Raw genomic sequence first — 13,926 nt, 5'->3', positions numbered from 1 at the left:
AACTTCCTGGCTTGCAAGAGCTTTATTTTTACAAAGACAGAAAGGCCCAATAAAGTACACAACATACAGAGTGCATAATCCTGCTTTGTACAGGATTCAATACCATGTTTGTTTGGTAGGAATTTATTTTTAAATCAAAGAAATAAAAAATGTACAGTCAACATAACAAGCTTTCAGGACACGGCAGGTGACACAGACCAAATGTTAAATACTTCCAGTCTTTGATTCACGATCAAAATAAAACAATGGATTTAAATTGTAGATCTTGTGTTTAAAAAAAGTTATCATGTGAAACTTCAAGCCATTGAAAGAATACATTCAAGCAGTCGCAAAGGCAAACATGCATACTTATCTTGGCACATAGATACAAAAAGGGGTGAGAGTCTGGCCCACCACTTTGCTTCTACTCAAATCCTAAATCCTAAATCTGCCTCAGGGCCTTGTAGATCCCTTTCCCATAGGGAATTCTTTTCTTTCAGTTAGGAAATCACATGTACCTGCACCTATGCACATAACACCTGCATGACCTGTGTAATGTTTTTTTGTACTGAAATGGACAATGTTAATAAAAGTTATTGCACAAATATTACCCTTCATTAGACACAGCTTATTGAGACTGAAAAAGTGAAAACTGTACGGAACTTGGCTCTGTTGATTAATCTCTTGTCCATGTTTTCTTTGGCTTTTTAAACTTACTATTTATTGTTTGTATTATATGTCACTGGGGACCAGAGCCTCTCTGTGCTGGACTTTGTGCAATCGTATAATGAAATACAGATATAAGTTTTCAGCTTGTAAATGAGTGTTCTAGTTGCTGAAATAGCAGATAAGGCAAAGTCACAGAATGTTTTATTGCATATTTGTTGAAGCAGTAAATTGTTATTTCGTTCTAAACACTTCTTGCACCTTTATGTAAGAGTGATTCCCTTTTTGCCATAGCCTTTCTGTGCCTTATTTCTCCAGCACCGGCTCCTGGTCAGGAGAAACCACAGACTCCAACTTCACAAAATCTTTCTCCTTTTGAAAAATCAGATGACTTTCAGCATATGTGGGGGTGCTTGGTGGTAAAGGATCTTCTGTAGCTGTCAGTTAGCATTGCTTCATTGGCTTGAGTGAAGTTATATTTTACTCCACCTGAGGGTCTGATCCTGGAAAAGTAACCTAACAGCATGTAATATGCCTACCTGTGCAATAAAGAGTTAGACAGACACAAGCGTGCCAGTATTTTGTGCCTGACCGAAATCAAGGACCAAGTTAGAGCAGTGCTAAGCCCAAGGTAGCATATCTTGATATGGGCTATTTAGTTCGGCTAGGAGAACTGGTTGAAGTTCTGGCTAGAAGGTCTTGCTTGCAGACTCAGACATCACTGGTATCTGACTGCAAAAGCAGTATAGTTGTGCTTCAGGTACCCTAGCTTGGTCATATGTTCAAATCATACTGTTTCAGTTTTCTTTAGGAAATTATGTGTGGTACCTACATATATGAGGAAGTGCTGCCATCGAACTCCTTAAAGAATCAGAAAAAAAGAATAAATTGAGAGAGTCATGTTAGTCTAGTCTTGTTCAAGGTTCCTATTCATTATGGCTAATGAATGAGAAACAACCGTTCCTCAACTAACTCTGTGAATCCTAGATGGCTGTTCCATGACCTTCAAGCTGTGAAGGCTCATAGGGTATTTCTGAAACACTGAGCCTGTGCTGGACACCCGCAATCTCAGTTCATCCTATCAGGTCAAGTTTTCTTCCATTTTGATGAAAATACACATCATCTTAAAGATGATCAGAAATCCCTTTGATGTATGAAACCTATTTTAAAATAAACAGAGAAGTTTCATCTTCACCTCTTAGATACCACCTAATGCTGGCCATATTATTACAGCTCCATTGACTTCATCAAGTCCAAAAAATTTTTTTAACCTGACCTATTTGACGCTTTTGTAATTCATAAGGTCCATGGAGTTCTGCCATGCTTGAATCCCATTCAAAACAATTTCTATTACTCAACAAACCAATGGGAAAGATAAGATGAATCCCAGATGTCCCTAAATGGTGATAAGTGGATCGGATTTCACAGGACAAAAGAGAGTCAGGCTTTTTAAAGTTTACTTAGTGGGTGAAATGTAAAAGATCTTATCTAGGCTCCAATAGGTGGAAACAGTTGAGGAACCTTAAAACAGTTTACAATACATATGCTTGTACATTTGCAGAGGCCAAGAATGATTTACTATACCTGGAGTTTTTCCTATGTCCAAAAAATGACCTAACAATTTGACTATTCTGTGCAGCATCTGACAGAACAAGTTACTGAACCAGTTTTATGAAGTACATACTGCATTTCAGCTGCACAGATTTCTTTGCTGAGAAAGAAATGCTGAGGTACCCCACCAGGGGTTTGCCCAAGACTAATTAAGAATTTCAGATGCAAGTACAGAGATTTAGGAGATTTAGGGATTTAATGGAAGCTCCACTTGGCCTTGAAGACTTTTTGAATGACCTGCTTGAATTAAAGTTTCTTACAGCCAGATTTTTCATCAATCTACTCTTGTGAACTTCTAAATAGGTAAGGCACATGCCTAACTGTTTAGATCAAGTGAGTCCCCTACTATAGCCTTCTGTGACAATCCCAAGACACTGCTGTATCTGACAGGGAATACCATGGGGTGAATAATATGAACTAGGTAAATGAGCAGTATCAGCATATACTTCTACTCTGTATTAAATGAACATGGATTGGAGATTGACATGATGGCTGTAACGGTCACCAAAATATCAACCCAACCCTCCAAGAATGTTTGCCAGTAGAAATTATTATAAAATCAATTTTGATAGATAACAGAAGAAATTATATGTTCCCATTTTTGGCAAATAATTCAATATGAAACTTGTGTTTCAGCTTTAAAAACTTTCAAATATTCAGTCAAAAACAAATACAAGAATAAAATGCTACAGTGCACTTTCATACTAGCACCATGGATGCCACACAGATCAAAAATAGATATGCAAATTAAGAGCTTATTACTATCAGAAATATTGCAATTATATCCTACGAATTCACCAGAATGAGCAGTCCTGAAATGCCACTGTGACAGAAGTGATTCTGGTTGTCTGGTCTACAAATATTCTTGATGCATTTACATAGGATGACAGCAATTTTTTTCTGTTTTTTTTTTAATAGTCAAAGACTCACAGACTTCTTGCTGACATGGAAGCATATCCAGAAATCAAAGCTGCTATTATTAGCAACTTGTTTCCAAGTATGAAGAAATAATTTCTAAACAAGACACAGTGACACTGAGGTTTTAAAATGCACCTGTTCAAAAATAAGACAGTAGTTATTAAGATCCAGCATTTTGAAGAACATGCTGTAGTCACTATAAATGATCTTAGTGTGGAAGACATTTCACTTAAAGAGTAAGCTGAAAATGAACTTAGTCTGGTGTTAGTAGGGAGATATATGTAGTACTTATAGTTGCTCTTTTCCCTAGGATAGGACCACAAAGCAATTTTTCACACTGCAGATCATTCAAGCATGAGAAATATGAAATTGTATTGCATAGTCCAAACCAGGAGCTTTGACTGCAAAAGATTCACATAGCATTTCTGATGTGGCACCCACCAAATGCTAGAAAGACTGAATCCTACTTGTCACTTGTGTCAACCTGACAAAATTTGACCTGGTAATGGCGCTTTTCAAACACATAAACCAGTATAACACATCTGAGAACGACGACGCATCTATTTGGAAGTTTGGGTTTGACAGTCTCCAACAGGCTGGGCTTTGGCGCATGGCAAGAAAAGAGTATAATTTCATCAAAAGTGGGATGGACACTATTGGCACTGGCATGTACAAAAAGCAGCATGAGATGATAAGAAACAGGCATAGAAGTAGTTTGTCTGAATGCAAGCCAAAGAATGGGGAATGTCATTATAATTTAGAGTTGATATTTCAGCCAAGTGAAGAAAGTCAGGTATATATAAAAAGAACTATAAATGATATTTACAAGTTTTGGTGGTCTGATTAATGGGGTCTAGCATCTACAAATTAAATCTTGGACTTACAGAACCGCTCTAAACTGTGTACAAAGAACTAACAGTGCTGTGCAACTTCTGGCATTGTTTTCATGTTGAATTATCAGTATCTCAAGAACAGCTTTATTTGTAGTGTTCACCATCATGTTGACAGGAACGAGCAAGTAAATACGGAAAGCAAAGACCTTTGAGAATGGAATGTCAGCTCTCCTGCTTCTCAGTTTTTCTGGCTTTACTCAGGAAGCAGTGCAACAAAGGGAAAAATATCAGGGGAAAATCAGCATGTTTTCAATCACAAAAAAAAGGGTTTGATAATTGAAGACAGTGAGGAGAGAAGGGAGAAAGACTGTGTATGTTCCAACAAACCTTGTTCAGATAGATTTCAATGTAAATGAGGGAAGAGAATGCACAAAATGCTACAGTAGCTGCAATCAGATTGAAAAAGAGACAGGGCAAAAAAGGTAGCATGATAGCCTTATACAAAAGTTGAAGAGAACCTGACAACTGAGAGTATACCTAGAAAAAAGAACTGAGAGTGTGATAGCAAAAAAAGAAAAAAAAGTTCAAAAAAAGTTTGTTTATTTTGCATAGTGTTTAATATAGCAACCCAGCTAGGTACTCTGCATTCAGAGTAATTCTCTAATGAAAAATCCTCCCTCCCTTCATGGTTACATTCTAAAATCATTGGAAACATACTTGGAATCAGTACGAATAGTAAGAAGAAAAAAAGACTGATGCAACTGAATCCTAAATCATCTTCAGATTCCCTCATTCCTGCTTTCACTATTTACACATGTGGCTTCATACCCCAAATCTTTCCATTTTATGATCATCACCAGGCAATGAAAGCAGCAAACATATAGAACCAGATTTACTCTTTCAGGAACTGCACAGTAGCTTTATAGACAGAAGTATCAATCCCTCTTACAGTGTCTACCATGCAAAAGGGTTCAACATCCCTACAAAAGTATAGGTCACTTAAGAAATGGATGCACCTCTCTCTCCCCTTTCCTCTCATTTTTTTAATTCCATTCCATTTTTTTTCCTGTAATTTAATTTCAGAATAAATTAAAACCAGCTGTAGTGAAATCTTGCAAATGATAATGCCTATGAAAATGTGTTCATTGCCAAACTCCAAGAATTATTCTTCCCTTTCTCTAATTTCACCTTGCAAATAGTTTGCTTTTAGTTTATGTGACTATTCATCCTTTTCTGCAAGAAGACAATCATATCAACAAAGGCATGTCAATTCAGAGAAAGATGGTCTGTAGAAAATAAAAGGACTAGTAATTTAATGAATAATAACAAGAGCACTCAAGTTATGCATAAGCTATTGGTAATGAAAGCTCACATTTCAGGACATATTGATTTCCTCAGGAAACAAAAAGAAATTTCCACAATGTATTATGGGCAAGCTTCATTTGGAGGGGTAAAATGTGGGGTTTACTCTCACTTTCCAGTGACAGACTGGTTCAGCATAGATGTAAATGTAGATCTCTCTGGGTCTGGCCTCCTGATTCTCAAATGTCTTTGTGAGTTGAATCTTAAATGGGAAAGTCTGAGTAAACAAAAATACACACATGATTGTGTATCTTTTCCAGTGCAGAATTCTATAACAAGCCATGCAACTAATTACTACTAAGACTTGATTTGTGTCTGGGCATCCTTGGATTTTTGGAGGGAAATACAGTGGATTTCATTAAAAACAAGATTTTTTTTATTATTCTGAATTCTAAGGAGACTAACAATATTTCAGCAATACAGCTACACCGTTCAGCAACAGAGAGAATTTCAGAACAGCGATGTAGATCAAGGGCTCCCAAACTGTTTTAGGCTTCCACAAAGTTCTGCACAAAGTACTTCAGAGTGGTACCAAACACAGGGCTAAGGGCCACCACGGCACATGGCAGGATCCTGCCACAACTTCTGCTGCTTATCACGGTAGCAGTGCCATTGCAGTGGTTGTGTGGCAGATACTGGTGTACAGTATCTCACAATAGTAAAATGATAAATGGAAGGTTATAACATCTGAATCAAAGATTCAATATACTTAAAAAATAGAAAATGCTTTCCCCTGAAATCAGATGTAAAGTGAACACAGCCAAGTACTTTCCTAACGGCATAAAGCCATATCTGAAAGGCCTGATGGAAGTCGAATGGAGTCAAAAGCTTGAGGATATAGTTTGAATTATTTCTAGTTTGGCAAGTCTAGCAAAAACAACTAAACGAAAACTCATTGCGTCCTTTTGTTAAGAGAATAGTGTAACACAATCCATCCTTTATAGTCTCCAGTAAAAGGGGTTACAAATTATAAATGTAATCCTGGGTCTTCATAACTCGGTGGCAAATATGCCACTGATTTCAGCAGAGTAAAGCACCTTGAAAGCTTCAGTTTGGATTATTTGGAGTTGTATAATTAAGAGTTCTGCAGCTGGATGCTTCAGTGATATGCTGCAAAGTCTGGCGCCAGTGCTGTTAAATACAAGGTAAGTTAAGGAATTTTCTGGCAAAACTATGCAAGGTTTAATCTGTAGGAAAACTCTCCAGGCTCACAGGCCCAAAGCAGAACCTAAGCTAAAAATAATATTAAAAATATTTCTTTATCTTGGAAAGCTCAGCTCAACAATTCCAAAACAAGCGTTGTAACATAGGTAAAATCCTAGCCTCTCAGCAGGATGATCCAGCAATAACAAATGCCAGGAGAGTAGGATGCTAGTGTATTTCACTTCTCTCCGTGTGCCGAAAAGCAGGTCAGGAGCAGAAGGAGACTGTTACAATGTGCATGCACTCACAAACCAAAATAAAGCTCACGAGTCTCATTTAAGCCAAATTAGCTTTAAACATTGCCTCTTTTTTTCTTTCTATGTCATATTCAATAGTGTTATAGCATGCAACTTAACTGACATAAATTGACCTTCCCATTTTCTTAAAGGTGGTGGTGTAACCTAAGTGCCTCACAGCTGGAAATTGGACCGTGAAATCAGTCAGCAGGCCTATGTACTGACTGTCATTGTCAGTTATAGAAGCAGATGACTAGACTGGTGGGAAGTTTCAGTGACCCCAGAACCAACTTCTGAGGCAGAAGTGTGAGAAATAAGGTCATAATTCTTACTGAATGGGAGATGAGAATTCAAACACAAGCAAGCAATGTTTTGTATCGTGAATTGTGGTCTGTTAAAGAGAATACAAGGCAAATCTGAGGGAACATACTCAGTTTTTTAAGTTTAACTTTTTAACTTTTGCGGACAAAGCATCTATTGAAAGGCTTCTGAGTTTGTCCCTATCAGGCATAAGAAGGATTGGCTCAGTGAAAGTTTGACTTCATTTTCCATCTTTACTGTTGGAACTGACGTTGCTCTGTGTAATTTGAGAGCTTTTACAGTTCTTGGCACACAACAGAACTTTCCATATTAAAGTCTTTACTTCCACTTTCACCAGTGAAAACATACATCTTGGTGAGAACAGACCTTGAAGTTTCTTACTTTATTGTATTAAAAATCACATTCTACTATAGAAAAAAAAAAAAGCAAAAGCCTTTGGCAAGACCAAAATGCTAGAGTGGGCCATCAAAAACTGCTTTACTAAGACATTCTGCTTAATTACAATATTGGGTGGGCACAGGTGAATAGTAACATGTGTCTCCTAATAACTTGTCTTCAGTCCTTAACAGCTTAATCCTCAAGCCTGACAGACTGCCCATTATGAATCAGGCAGTTACCAAAGCAATACCTGGAATCTGAGTGGTCTTTGACTCTGCCAGAGTAATTATACAGAGCTGGTCTGAACTTTCACTGACACTCTGTTTAGAAAAGCAACCTCATCCAAACAGTTTTAGCATCATGCTATGCCATAACCACTCCAGCTTTAGAGAAACAGAGGAAGATTTGCCAGCAGTCCTGTGATACGAAAGTAGTTTAGATAGCTACGGTATTACTGTTATCACACTACTACTGAATTGTTTTACGTTATATGGACATCACTATCGTATGTGATGATTTGTGTTAAATCACAGCTATATTTCACTTACCACGTTGCTGCATGTCCTGTATCGGATGTTTCGCCCTTCACAGGTCCTGTGTCCAAAAATTAAAAACAAAACCAAAAGCATTAATAGCTGAATACAAAAATGAAACACTTAATGTTTACTGTATCGACATTTTTCCTCCCAGGATCACTAAGCACTTAATCCCCTCACCAGCCATCTTTCTCAAAGTAAAAGACTCTCTGTCCCCATATGAAAATGGAGGTGTGAATTCCACTACTCCCCAGTTTCCAATCTTTGCTTAAAAATGGGTTTCTTGAAGGCAGCATCACTTTGTAAATGAGGTACAGGTCAGAGTACAGAGCTTAGCTGGAAGTCAACATCTTGATCAAATTAATGATGCCCTGGGTCTCCCAGCTAACCACAATGATTTCACAACCATACAGCTTTGTGTGTACCTAAGCACATGTCTTAGCACTGATAAAGAGTTGGAGCAGCTGGGCTTTGTCTGCTGGGGAACAATCTGTGCAGTGGGAGGATGCAAGACTTTCCACAGAGGTGTGAAATGATAGGATAGCTACCCAGTGTCCACACAGCTTCTTCCCCCTGTGCTATGGAGAAAGAGACCACAAAATTTTCTGCAAATCCACCAGCCCCACTCTACTCCCAAATCCCTGCTGCAGAACAGTATCCAAAAAGCCACTGGGTAGCTGGGCCCTGCAGATGTCAAAGTCTACACGTTCCTTTGCATGTGCTTGCCAAGGCTTTCCTCCTCTTCCCACACAGCAGACCCACACCAGTTCTGGTGCCAACAGGGCTTCCAAAAGAAAGGTCAAGATCCAGGTACGTTTTTAGCACACAGTGGTGTATATGTTGAGTATTTGACCCTAGCTAGAGTTTCATATGTTTTATGAGTTCAAAGAGAATACCCAGTGGAGGTCAGAATTCAGGATTTGGCTTTTAAAAATTATCCTTCAACAGAACAGAATTCCTTACATTTTTAATTTCCTAATTTCATAACTTTTTTTTCAGGATTCAACAAAGCATACATTCCTTGAGGACTAAATGCCTGCCAAGGCTAAAGTTTTAAATCCAGAACATTTTTGAACTATCCAAGAGAAAGCACAGCATCTGCATGTATTTGTGTGAGCTCTTTTTTCTCTCTTTTTTAAGACTGAAGATCATTTTCCATACTGAGTTAACTCTAGAATAAACTGAATTGATTTCATTTAAATTATTGAAACCATCCTTCCTCCCATCCATCTCCACATACCTGAAAATAGATATGACTTAATTGTGAAATTCCTTCAACAGTCATTTACACCTGTGTCAGTACAAAATACGGGCAAAAAGTCATTTTGCAAATATATCACAGTGGTGTAAATGACTGCAAGAGAAGATAAACAAGAAAATCTAACTTTTTTTCAGAAGAAAAGCACAAAAAATATAAGGATAAAAAGTTTTGTTCCATAGCATTTATCACATAAATAATGCTGTCACAAACATAATAGACATATCACTAGTGCAATGTTTTTGTAGTGTTATATTATTAATTCAAGTAAATTTTGACCATTGAGAGCATAGGCAGAAATGAAAAATGTGCACAGGGTATCCAGCACTAGGAAAACAATTTACCAGTACAACAGCAAAAATTATATCTGTAGCAGGCTATGAACTAGTATAGCAATACTGGCATTAAAAATCATGCCAAACCAAACCATTCTGTCCCCCTCCCAGGCATTCCTGAGTAATGTATGCAAACTGGTAAAGATATTCTCGTGCAGACCAAACCTATAGCTATTCACACTGCACCGCATTCAGTAGAGGTACTCTTGATTTACACCAATAGATAACACAGAAAAAGTATATTATGACACATGCAGGCAGTCCTAGTGCAGGCCTTGCACCATGAATCAGCCACACCAAGTAGCTTATTCAATGAGCTTGACACATACCCCATCTGTCTCTCATAAAAGCCATACGACCCATCAAACATGTCTTTGCTTCACACAGACCTGCTGTTATTGCCATTTCAATTACTATAATTTATTAACCTCATAACCACTGAACAGCCATGGAAATTTAAACTTCCTTTCTATCAGCTGCCCACATTATTTTCATTTTCTTCATATTGTCTGATTTAAGGCAAAATATCATTTTTTACTTATTCGTTGCACTAGGTACTTTCATTAGACATATGCCACAGTACTACTCAGATTTTTCTCCCAATTTCCCTCCTCTGGCTAATGGCCAGGGTTGTTCAGAACAAATGTGTAATTCTGGATGTAGATAGCGCTGTGATGATTCATGAATACTAGGAACCAATCCTGGAAAAAAACCCACTTGTCTACCCTCCAAGATCAAGTTTTTTGATTTTTTTTAAAGCTTATTAGTTTGCCAGTTATCATCCATCAATCAAAAGCAAGCAAACTGCTTTCAGCTCAAGCTGATGTATTTTCAGAGGTTTGCTAAGTAATTTGTTTCAAATCAACACTACTTCTAGACAAAATTCCAGATTCTCTTGCAATCAGGTATCTACCTCTGGATTCAAAATCACGGGTTATGTAGAAAATAGATCGCTATACAGACTTTCAAGAAAAATGTCGCATGTTTAGATAAAAGCTTTTCAGGGGGAATATATCTTGATTTTTTGAACGTAAGTTCTATTTATGAACATGTCTATGCTTAAAGTCGGGAAGCTGAAACCATCTGGGGAACTTAATCCTGCTGGAGAGAAATACACAACACCTTGTGTGACATTAGACTGGACTAGATTTTCTCCTCTAGGCAGGGTCCAAATTAATGGTACAGATCCTATGTCTCAGTGTGGATACTTTGCAGTATGTCACAGTACATAGCATTTAACCCTGCAGGGAAGGATCACAGCAGATTAGAGAGATCATGTTATTACACACAGCCATCACATTCTCTGATCTCTGCAGGACGCAAATAAGAATTCTTTAGGCCAAGCAATCCATGTGGCCACCAGGAAAACGCAGAAATCATCCAGCGGGGCAAGTTGTTGGGCATGCGACAAATGGGAGCAGCAAGAGATGTTTCTCCAGTCTTCTGTATTATCAGACATACATGGCAGTGGATTTTGCAGAGGAAAGAGGTAGCTGGGGGTTTGGCTTGACATGCAATTATTGTCATGCAACCATGAAAGAAAAACAAGCTTTTGGGTATCAAGTTTCATCCTTCAAACTTAGTCATTTGCTCCTAGTAAAGTTTTTGAGAAGTTAACAACTTTGAATATATTAAAATATTCACTTCGTTTAATGTAAACAACTCCACACCCTGTTACTTATTTCTTCAGGCTCCAGTTTATAGAGGGACTTAGTTCAAATTCCCCCCTCAAAGGTCTGCACTAGATGTGTATTTGTGCTCAGCTAGAGTTAGAAGCCTTTCAATAATCTGTGCCAGAATGAATAACAACCCCATGCCAAAGCTGCCTTTAACTGTAATTACCAAAGGTGATGAAAGAGGTTTGTAGAGTGGGACCTCATCAGTGGTCATCAAAGTCTGAAATGCTTTTCTTAAAAAACAAGGCTCCACATAAGCATGCAACTAGGAGCCAGAGGTGGGTTATTTTGATGGCTCTGAATTTTGACGCAATGGTCCACTACAGGGATTTGAAAACTGCAATTTTGAACAAACCTCACTCTCCTTTATTTTCACACCCCTTAAGAACCTCTTTTGCAGGACAGATTTTGGTTCCCACACTGTACCCATGAGAAAAATACACTGGGCCTTGTTCCTCCCATGGTATCTGAGAGAGACTAAGTCAGGTTTCTCCTTCCTCCAGTGCCCATAGGCATGTGGCAATGCTTCACACATGTTAACAGTCTTGCATCTCTCTTTCCTTATCCTGCTGCTCTCAATTGTCTTCCAAATGTTGAACAGCATTATCACCCTCTCTCATCCTGAGGTTTCTCTATTTCTCCTTTCCTGGGGAAGAGAGAGTCTGATTTATTCAGTCACTTTTACCCCTTTTCCCATAAAAGAAATTCAGCTACAAGGCAGGTCTTGGGCACCAGATCATTATGAAAAAGGAAGACGCATCACGACTGTCTGAATATATAAATCCACTTTTTCAAACCCTAGTACAGTCTGCCTAACTTTGCATTCAAATCATTCAACTGATAGCAAGAGGAAAAGCCATGTAAAAATGTTACCATTTCCTTTTGTCACTTTGCTACTTGTCTGCCACAACCTGTTGCGCAGACTGGCGTGTTTTGACATACAGCTGAGCCTGCATGTATAAATTTTTGATTCTTTAGGTTTAGAAGACTAAGAGGCTCCTACAGACTTCTGCACCTTGTTGAAGTAAATAAATCCCAGAAATGCTACAGGAATAGTTGACTTTAAGACAAGAAAAGTGGGCACAGATAGACAAACCAACCTGCCCAGGCAAATTTAATTAAAGATCTTGTGAATATTCTTTCTGTAGGAGTAGCAAAATAAACAACCAGGAAGCAAAATACTACCTTCAGTCACCACAGAAAGCAAACCAGCTAGGAAAATCAAAACATGAATCCTATGTCTCTGGCTGCCAAAGTCCCACCTGCGGGATGCAGCATACAATACTGACCTAAAATGAGAAGGAGATTACAAAGTAACAATATCAGAGACTTAAAGTGATTAGATATTATACTGTTTGCATAAATAATATTTTCCACAATCTTCGCATTAGGGGATCAGTATTCCTGATGTAAATAATTAATTATAATTAAAATGAAATAAACATTGACCCTTGCTATGCGACAGATATGAGCATGGGACTAGCATAAGTAAATACTACACCAGGCCTTACTCTACGAGACCCTGCTGTGAATCTAGAATAAACCCGCTAGAACCAACAGCATTGCTGAAGATCGATTCAAGGATCACACTATGGAATCTGACCATACATGCTATAAATGTGATGGTGTTAGAAAAACAATAAGAAAAAACAGCTTTATTTAACACACAGCTTGAACCGAAACCTGAGCTGTGGTTTGAGCATTTCAGGATTTGAATGACATGTGTGTTTGAATGACATGTGCCTGTTTCTCCAAGGCAAAGTCCTTTTAATGATGATGTTAGTACGAAACAACTCTCTGTTTCTGGCTACTTCATGGTTCTTGAAGTTGAGTGTTGAGTGCTTCCTACAGAAAATCAACCAACTTCTGCTAACGTTTTGTTTATACTGTAGGCTATTGTGCAAGAATAACCAAAGTAACCTAGAGCTAGCTAGGCTGGCTAACAATAAGCCAGCTTGATTACTATTAGCAGTGTAGCCAGAATAGCAGAGGGCCCAGAGGAAAATAATTCATCTATTGCCTTGTAAAGATAAGCCTTTCCATGCTAACGGCAAGATTAGGCTCAAGGCACAATTTCATTTTAAATTCTAGAAGTTTGGTGAGGGGAATGGTTAAACTTTGAGAATTTCATTGTGAATGCTACAGAAACAGCAACAAGCTGCAACTCTAACAGAGTCTACTCACTCAACACTCTTATTCTGGGTAGCTTCTATGTACTCCTGCAGTTTAAATTTGGCATCAAATTTACTCAAAAGTAAGGCAGACCTTGGAACTGTGCTCTACAAATTACTGAGTCGAATGGACTGCATGGCAGTTTTTACTTTCAAATTCTTCTTTGCCTTATTGCTGGATTACTAGCTGGATTGCTCCAAAGTAATAACTCTTAATAAATAATACTCTCTAAACCCTCACTAAAACTAGTCAATCCAATTAAAATAGCAAAAATAAAATTGGATAAAAATAAAGGCAGAAAGGGGAAAAAAATAGGTCAGAGTGCTTTCAGAAGACTTTATTTTCATACATCTAATCTCTTTGGTTTGTTTGTCACTGCAGTATTTTCTTAAGAATTTTTAGGAAGTGCCTTTAGCTTTTACACTGACACATACAATGCATA

General features: G+C 38.0%; 1 protein-coding gene across 2 annotated transcripts in view; it reads right to left on the bottom strand.

The window, feature by feature from the left end:
* ADAMTSL1 (ADAMTS like 1) overlaps window positions 1-13,926 on the bottom strand; it is a 462,450-nt gene that overhangs the window by 154,415 nt on the left and 294,109 nt on the right. For both annotated transcript variants that reach the window (XM_064502670.1, XM_026097815.2), the window contains one exon: window positions 8,056-8,101. In XM_064502670.1, coding sequence (XP_064358740.1) covers window positions 8,056-8,101 — 46 coding nt within the window. The remainder of the gene's footprint in view (window positions 1-8,055; window positions 8,102-13,926) is intronic.

Source organism: Dromaius novaehollandiae, chromosome Z (assembly GCF_036370855.1).
Source record: "Dromaius novaehollandiae isolate bDroNov1 chromosome Z, bDroNov1.hap1, whole genome shotgun sequence".
In the NCBI taxonomy this organism is placed as follows: domain Eukaryota; kingdom Metazoa; phylum Chordata; class Aves; order Casuariiformes; family Dromaiidae; genus Dromaius; species Dromaius novaehollandiae.
Note: the sequence above shows the minus strand (reverse complement) of the source record. Positions and strands in the feature narration are given on the sequence as shown.